The sequence below is a fragment of the Humulus lupulus genome, chromosome 2 (genome assembly GCF_963169125.1).
Source record: "Humulus lupulus chromosome 2, drHumLupu1.1, whole genome shotgun sequence".
Classification (NCBI taxonomy): domain Eukaryota; kingdom Viridiplantae; phylum Streptophyta; class Magnoliopsida; order Rosales; family Cannabaceae; genus Humulus; species Humulus lupulus.
The window spans coordinates 65,972,115-65,981,219 of NC_084794.1; the positions used below are offsets into that span (position 1 = coordinate 65,972,115).

The 9,105-nt window shown below is 31.5% G+C and overlaps 1 protein-coding gene across 2 annotated transcripts; it reads right to left on the minus strand.

Moving 5' to 3' along the window:
- Positions 1–3,941: 3,941 nt before the first annotated feature.
- On the minus strand, positions 3,942–6,346 carry LOC133817964 (SPX domain-containing protein 4). 2 transcript variants are annotated; one of them, XM_062250623.1, is made up of 3 exons: positions 5,889–6,346; positions 4,919–5,132; positions 3,942–4,695 (listed from the first exon to the last, which is right to left on the minus strand). In XM_062250623.1, the coding sequence occupies exons 1-3, from the start codon at positions 6,180–6,182 to the stop codon at positions 4,241–4,243; spliced, it is 963 nt and encodes a 320-aa protein (XP_062106607.1). In that variant the 5' UTR covers positions 6,183–6,346; the 3' UTR covers positions 3,942–4,240. The 2 variants fall into 2 exon arrangements, with proteins under 2 accessions (XP_062106607.1, XP_062106608.1); XM_062250624.1 differs by having other exon boundaries at positions 4,919–5,084; positions 5,889–6,343.
- Positions 6,347–9,105: the final 2,759 nt, after the last annotated feature.

Sequence of the window (9,105 nt, forward strand, 5' to 3'; positions counted from 1 at the left end):
AACAACAGGTTGTTTCTTGCTTCTCCAAGTAACAAGGTTTCCCCATACCTTGGTACAATATCCAGATGTTGATCTTCTGTCCTCAATTGAACCTGCCCAGTCTGCATTAGTGAAAGCTTCTATGCCTCTTTCTCCATTTTTTTTGAACAACAGACCTTTTCCAAGTGTCTTCTTTAGATACCGTAATATCCTATAAACCGCCTCCAAGTGTTCTTCAAAAGGGTTGTGAATATATTAACTGACCAAGCTAACTGCAAAGGCAATGTCAGGTATGGTGTGAGATAAATAGATCAATTTTCCCACTAGTCATTGATACATCCCTTTGTCTATAATTTTCTCCTTTTCTTTCTTCTTGTACTTCCCTTTGGGTTCCACTGGGGTTGCTGCTGGTTGACATCCGAGCATACCAGTCTCTTTGAGTAGATCAATAACATACTTACGTTGAGAGACTGAAATCCCCTGCTTGGTTCTTGCAAACTCCATACCCAAGTTAAACGAGTATGATCATCTATAAAGGATATAAACCAGCGAGTATTAGAGAAATTCGTAACCCTGGATGGCCCCCACATGTCACTATGAATGAGAGTGAAAGGATGAGATGCGTTATAGGGGCGAGAACAAAAAACACTTCGAGTATGTTTTGCAAATTGACACACTCCACATTGGAACATGTTCAAGTGTTTGTTTTTAAACAAACTAGGAAACATATGTTTCAGATAGGGAAAACTAGGATGTCCTAATCGATAATGCCATCTCATAATATCAATATTAGAAGCAGTACAACCAGAATGCAGCCTTTTATTACCTTGAGCAGATGAAGGGTCAACATCAAAGTAGTACAGTCCGCTACATGCTCTCACACTTCCAATCGTCTTCCCTGAGGACAATTCTTGGAAATCACAATGTAAGGGTGAGAATTTTGCAATACAACCTTGATCAATGGTAAGTTTTCTAATAGAGAGGAGATTACAAGATAGATTTGGTATATGGAGGACATCTTTAAGAGTAAGGAGAGGAGATAGATAAACGGAACCTTTACCAGCCACAGTTGATAGAGAGTCATCAGTAATTTTTATTTTACTAGTACCTGGACAAGGATTATAAGTAATGAACTGATGAGATTGACCAGTCATGTGGTCAGATGTACCAAAGTCAACGATCCACAGTGAAGTTTGAGCATTAAAAGCAGCAGAAGTGTTTGGAGTGGAGAAAAATCCCAGAGAGTTCAGATCTGGTGCGGAAGTCGACTTGAGCAACCTATGGAGTGGAATAATCTGATATGTGGTGAAAGGGAATGTATCACGCTGAGCAGCAGTCATAGTGCGCCCTTTAAAATTGTTTTTAGCAGCTGAGTGGTGAAGATTAGGTTGTTCAAAGTGATGGGTAACAACCTCAGAGAGCGTTTTTGAGATTTCAATGATGGTAGAATTATCACGTGGTGTTGAGATCAGTTGGAGAAGTGACCATGGTCGATTTTCAATGGTCAGAATTGAAAAAAAAACATCTGAACAAACCAAAAAAAAAATAGCAAGTGTAAGAAGATGATGAGATGATGAGGAGAGGATTGGGAAGTGGGGTAGCAAAGAAATCAACTAATAAAGCCCATAATCATCGAAATTCAGAGCAAAGGTGTTGGCTGGGAAAAAAATTCCATGAACAGTACTGCGAGTGAATAGTGACACGCATGAACAGTGCTCACCAGTGATCTGGAAGGTGGACGCCAGGATTTTGTTGATCGGAGGCTGAGCAATCTCTCTGTGGTGGAGGTGAGAAGAGAAAACAACTCCAAAATAGATTTCTAAGATTGAACCTCAAGAGTACCAAACCCTAATCTTGGAAGAAATGGCAGAAAAATAAGCCTAATTTGAAAAAGATTCTCAATTTTTAAGCTCCTAAATCTCTGATACCATGTGGAAAAATATACTCTTGATTGTTATCTTTACTTCTAAAGGAATAGCCTTTAAATAGACTGAGTATAAAGGAATATTCTAGGTATAAACTAATTTACATTAATTACACCTTAGCTGTAAAATACTAAGTAATGAGCTGTAAAACACTAACTAATAAGTTGTAAAACACTAACTAATTATTTAGATTATTTCTACAGTACTTTTGCCGCCAAAAAAATAACTTGGGTACTTAAGTGCTACAAACGTAATAATTTGGGTACTTTCACTGCAAATATAAAATTAATTATATAATAATATGTTATTTTATATTAAAATATAAACAAAATCAAAATAATTCAAAATCAAAATATATATGAAAACAAAACAAAACAAAACAAAAATAATTATAATAAAAATGTTTTCAAAAAAAACTGTAGAGAAAGAATTCTTTCTATGTGATTTTTTTTAAACATTTCCCTGCGGTCGAATACACTGCGGCTCCCATTAAGGAAAAAAACTGTAGAGAAAAACCTATTTTGTAGTAGTGTATTTTTATTAATTAAAATAATAGATAAAAAATAAAAAAATAATAATTTTCTATTTGAAAAATAGATAGAAAATTAGAAGGAATGAAGAAAAAAAACATATTTCTTTCTTTATTTGGTATGTAGAAAGGAAAGAAAGAAATTGATTTATTATAAAAATACTATGTTGTCCTTAAATTATTAAGGGATATTGGTGGTGATAATTTCCAATTTTTTTTCAAAAGTTACACTTAATAGTCAAATTTTTTTATTGGCAGTAATAATACACAAATCTACAATTTTGATGCAATTATTAGTACTCACCGTTAACTGCCATTTAAGTATCCGCGTGACATATTTTTATACTCTTAAATTTAGGTATTAAAGTATAACTTGTGAAACGATTTGAGTATTATCGCCGCCAATATCCCTAAAATCTTTAAATACTATAAAAATCACTTTAAATTTTAAAAAATCTAAAAGAATATTAAAACTAATTAATAAAATTTTAATTTGCAAATTCGAAACAACCTAAATTAAAATTGAAACTCAAAATCATCCCAAAATCCTTATTATTAATTATTTTTTAATAATCTTTTAAATTTTTAATATTTAAAGAATTTAAATAATTTAGTCTAAAATCATCATGAAATGCATATATGCCACGTGGATACTTAACGGGCAGTTAACAGTGAATACTAACGGTTACAAGAAAATTGTAGATTTAGGTATTACTGCAAAAAAAAATTGCGCATTAAAGTGCAACTTTTAAAAAAAATTGGGTATTATCACCGCCAATTACACTAATAAAAATTTGTCACATGGATACATAATAGCCAATTAACGATTGCACTAAAATTGTAGATTTATGTATTATTACCGCCAAAGAAAAAAAATTTGGTATTAAAGTGTAATTTTTGAAAAAAAATTAGTATTATCAACATCAATATCCCAATTATTAATATAAAAATTATTCAATAAAAATAATTTAGTAATTTCTCAATCATGTGTTCTTATAAAAAAAATTCTCTCTAAATTGGAAGGAAAGATTTTTGTGGCCCCACTCAATATTATTCTTTCCACTTTTCTCTTATCTTCACTTTTCTTTCCTACCAAACTCCAAATTTTTTTCTTTCTTGTCACTTTTCTTTCCAATAGTCTTTAATCTCTCACTTTTATTTTTTTCCTAGAGGTAGAGAAGGAATGAAGGTGATGTAAAATAAAATAATAAAATGGGTTTCATCTGTTGGAGGCACTTTAATTCTTGTTTTTTCATGTTTATAAAGAATATATGCTAGTTTGAAGGAGTTATTGTGACTGCTCTAACCTTTGATTTGTTTAAAACTGAAGATACCAATTTTGTAGCCATTTGGTATATGAATTTCAGAAATTTGAACTTGGTAGGAATTGTTCTTGTAAACTTTGATTTGTTTAAAACTGAACAGACCAATGTTGTAGCGATTATTTGGTATATGAATTTCAGAAATTTAAACTTGGTAGCAGGGGTTGTTATTGTTCTACAACAAAATGCTCCGAAATAAAGACGACTTTCAGAAATAAAAACCTTATTCATGTGTTTGAAATTAAGAACCCTTATAAACAAACATCACAATATACAAACCCGTGTGTTAAGTTTTAAAAAAACCCAGATAAACGTGGAAATGCCGTAAAAGAGAAACTCCCACTGTAGTTAGTTTACTTTGTACACAAAGAGCACCACTTATTATAGGGTCCGTTTAATGGTACAGGGGCTGTGCAGAACAGGGCCTGTTATTCAACTCCAACCTGCTAGAAGAAATGCGTTACACAGAGCGGGAACTCTCTTATTCAGTCTCCTCCGTTCTGGAAGGTGGTGGGAGAATTTGAAGCAGAGTTTTCAGCTGTTACAGCCCCACTTCCCTCGTCATCCTGGCTTCTGAAAACCGATGAAAACGACAATGGATTGTAAGTGGAGCTTGCTTTTTGAAGACTTCGTATAGCTCTCATAGCAGCAATTGTGCTGCGATATAAGTACACTGTGTCTTCCCCAAGATTTGATGGTGTCTCGGATATATTAGCCAAGTTATTCAATTGCTGATTTGTCTTGTCTTGCAAGGGTGGAGCTGATTCAATGATTTCAGCTTCCAGCGGGAAGAGAAGCTCGAGATTTGCCTCACATTCACGGACTAGCCTCGTGAGAGGCTCTGTAGAGAAGGATGGTTGGCGGAGGGCCAGTTGCGTGAAAGGTAGACGCAACAGTCCCCCAGTTCGTTTATCATACTTCTTCAGAATTTTAACTAGTCCTATTAAAACCATAAAAGGAATGTGCTTTCAGAACTTAACTGAAAATTTCATTTTATCAACAATATAGACAAAGAATAAGCAATCTAATGATGAAGCAGCTGTACCTGTATAATACAGGAAGCTACAATTTTAGAAGCACCATCTCCCTTTGTAAAGTGACAAAGCTCTTACCAATATATTAGTTAGATGTGGAAGAAAGAAGTGATGAAATCGTTTGTGTACCTGCAAAGTTTAGGGAGCTATAGTTTTTGAGAAGGACCATCTCTCCATGAATGGCGACAAAGTCCCTGCGAATGTCCATCATTTCTTCACTGAACTCACTTTCTGATGTAAAGGCTCTACCATTGTTGCTCTTCTCCTTTATTCGTTCAATTCTTTCTTTCAGCTCCTGTAACATTAGCACGAACGGTATGATTGTCACCACCAGCAAAAGTTTCTAAAAACAAACAATAGTTCAATAGAACTTAATCCATCAAATTCCTAGCCTGTCAGTCAACTACATCGGTTGCAGAATTGATAGTATCATTTGAAACAGGCCATGACACTGACAGAATGAGATTCAATTATTAAAAGAGAAAACATAAAATGGTTGAGAGATTTGGCCATTTGCTTCAAAGGCAAACTTAATTACAATGCTTTAGTGGAATCACCAGAAGTAACTATAGGTACAATTTTAACCAGATGTCTACAAGACCTTTTGGGACCTTCAAGGAATACAAGCAAAGATTCGATAACAACCTATATATATTAGGACACACAATTCAGAAGTTCATGGTATCAATGAAAGAGTTTCACGTTGTCCTTATACATCTACCGATCTGAATCACCCAACTTTCATCAATATATGAAAAAGTCAATTGACTATTGAATTTATTCACATCTCAAACACCCTTTTATTCTATCCATACGACTGGCTCTGTTAGATTTCAATAAACCACCTTCAATTGGGCATGTAGTTTTCATTATTATACAACCTAAGCTGTAAAAAAAAACTCCATGTAATACGGGGAATTTCAATGTCAACATAAAAATCCAGAACCAAAATTTTTCTCTTCACTCCGTCGAATTATATATTCATATAGCTTTCGCAGTCCTAAATTTCTCAAAATCAACGAAACCCAATTCAAAAAAAGCAAGAACACTCAAAAGTACCCCATTAAAAAAAAAGGAAACCCATGAAGAATCTTCTCACCTGAAAACGAATAACGAACTCTTCCTCTTTATCAACATAGAAATCGTTGAACTTGTCGAGTTCTTCATTGAGAATTCTAATGAACCAATCTTGTAGGTCAGCCAAAGGAGGGTTGCCCTGATCTTCAAGGCCTTCGAGAACCGGAGCATCGGCCTCGAAGGGTTGTTGTGGATCAGAAGGGTTTGTGGGAAAGTTCTTGAGGAACTTCTTGAGAGGTTTGTAGCAGAGAAACTTGTCCCTCCACTCCGGGAGGGTGTCCTCCAGGTGGGTTGAGAACTCTTTCCCGAACTTCATCACAGAGAATTGAAACCAAAGAAAGAAAGCTATGGCTGTTTCGTTTTGGGAGATTTTCGCATATTGAATTGAATGAATAGAGATATTTAGTGAAAAAGAAAGAGAATCGAAAGAAAAGGGTGAGAAGGAATCGGGAATATTTGAGTTGGAGGGGTGTGAATGAAAGTGATCAACATAAATAAATAAATATTAAAAAAATTTAATTATATAAATGTTTATTTAATAGTAATGATATATTTACTTTGTTTATATTATAATAAGATAAGTACACAATTATTGAATTTATGTTTGGATTTGGAAGTTTTCTTCGTCTTTATGTATGACTTGTATATATAGAGATCTCGATGTCATGGTCATGGTATGGATATACCATAATATACTTTCTCTACTTGACTAAATTATTGATTTGTATATAAAAAAAATAGTTACTATTTTCTATATTCTATAGGAAATATGCTTTTTTTCATTACTACAAAGTGTTTTCTCAAATTTGTTGAGAATAGAATTTGACTGATTAATTTTATTTTACTTTTGCTTTATTACTCTTGGTAGTAGTCTAGAAGACTATGGGATTATAATTCTAATTCATAAATGGGAGACCGGTAGTGTTTCTTTTGTGTTTTGTGTTTTTTTTTATTTGTTATGTTTTGCTTTAGCTTGTCAGGTATAGTGTGGTTGATTGCCTTGGGTTTTCCATAATGGTGATCCTTCACAAGAATTTGGCTTTGGGCAATTCTCTTTCGATCTTTTTCTTATTTTAGATCGTCCATGATTATTTACTTTTTAATACTGCCACTTAATTGAAAGATATTTAAAAGACGATTCATTCTATTCGTATCTAATTAAGGTTTAAATCCAATAAATTTTAATTGTGTGTTTTTATGAACTTTGCTCTATTTTAACCAATTAAAAAAAATGGACGGAGAACAAACTAGCATAATTGCACGACTATGAGTATATCTCCTATATCTAATATTTTCCATCTAGTAAAGTGGTGCGTCTAGATAATAAGAGCAAAGATGGAAGTCTCAATACCATCAACGAGGTTAATGACACCAATGAAGTTGGTACAACCACTTTGGTTGAGGACTGAGCTCATCGACTACTTGTGGTTATAGAAGAAGGAAGATAGTCTTATGTTTGGAAACCAACAGACCATTTGCAATTCAAAATGAACGTCGATGCTGCAATATGTACTAGTTGGGTGCTACTTGGCTTTAGGGTGGTGATACGAAATAATAAAGGAGTGGCTACACAATTGTTTACCCATCAAATACGGTCCAACCAACCTCATTTCGTGGCCGAGCTACTAGCGTGCCTAGAAGCATTGAAGTGATGCTATCGGGAGAAGTTCACTATCCATTCTTTCGAAAGTGATTGTTTTAAAGCTATTTGGGCTATTCAGAGAGGTGGTGCCTATTCTGTAGATGAAATTATTGTTAGAGATATCCTACATTTTATGTATTTTTGTCAAGTTGTTTACTGGAACTTTGTTCCTCTTGAGACGAACAAAGTGGCTCACTCATTAGCAAAACTTAGTGTACGAAATGATTACGATCTTATGATGTAATTTAGCAGTGTATTACTCATCTTATTGATGGAGATTATTATTCTTTATAAATGAATTCCATTTTAAAAATATATAATACAAAAATTACATTATTTTTATATTACCAATATTATAAATGTAAATTATTTAAATTCATGTGGTATATGCTTTATACTCAGGTATAAACTGCGTCACTCACTATTTTAATTCTTATTATTATTTATGATAATATATAGTGACATGTTATTATATAGTTTTTTGTAAGAGATGTTATCATATTTTAACATTATTATGGTTTTATTTGTCGTTTGACTTTCACGTATGGTACATTTGTTAAGTAGAAATAGGACTATATGTTATAATTTTACATTTTGTAGTATCTTCCGTCATTTTCTATTTATCTCTTTCGGAGAGTTTTACTATCCATCCACAAAGTCAAAGATGTCATATTTTTTTTATAAGGAATTTTTTTAATTTTGACCGATTATTCTAAATATTTAATATAATATATTTTTAAAACTAAGTACAAATAAATATTTATTAATCATATTAATAAAAATTCAAATATTATAAAATATCATTATTATAATATTATTTAATATAAAACTACATATTTAATAATTATATTAATATAAATTTAAATTTAAATTCAAATTCAAATTCAAATGTTATAAAATATCATTATTATAATAATATATAATAAAAAACTAAATACTGAATAATTATATTAATATAAATTTAAATATTATAAAATATATAATCCTAATTTTTTATTAATTATATTAATATAAACTCAAATGTTATAAAATATTATTAATATTTAATACAAAACTAGATATTTAATACTTATAATATATATAATACATAATCTTAATTTTTATTAAAAACAGCCATCATTTATATTTAAAAAGGTTATCATATTATACATATATTTTTAAAAAACCATAAACAATGCTTTGGTTTAATTTTTCTTTTAAAAAACCATAAACATGTCATTCTTTTATATGTAATATTGTTTATTTATATGAAATTTATATGAAAATGATACAAATTTAATAAAAATAATTAATAAATTATATAAATAAAACTAATCAAACATGCAAGTATCTAATATTTATAGATATGTTTTTTAAGATAAGTATGAATTGGTTTGAGTTTATATATATATGGAGATTTTTAGGTAGGCGAATTACTTTTGTCCCTATCGTAGTGACGTATTATGTTTTCGGTGCTTTGAGAAATTATGATCTAATTTTTTTATATGTCAGCCTACATGATAGTTTTAGTAGGTAACCCACCAATTTTCATGTTATTCCAGTAAATTTACAGTGTCGAAATCAGAGCTCAAAAGTCTCTTTTCTATGTGTATAAAAA

Excerpts from the sequence above, each read along its gene's own strand:
- LOC133817964 (XM_062250623.1), bottom strand. The coding sequence starts at position 6,182 with ATGAAGTTCGGGAAAGAGTTCTCAACCCACCTGGAGGACACCCTCCCG. Across the intron at positions 5,133-5,888 it reads AGTTCGTTATTCGTTTTCAG|AAACTTTTGCTGGTGGTGAC; the intron begins GTGAGAAGATTC and ends GTTTGTTTTTAG. Across the intron at positions 4,696-4,918 it reads TAGCTCCCTAAACTTTGCAG|GACTAGTTAAAATTCTGAAG; the intron begins GTACACAAACGA and ends TGGTTTTAATAG.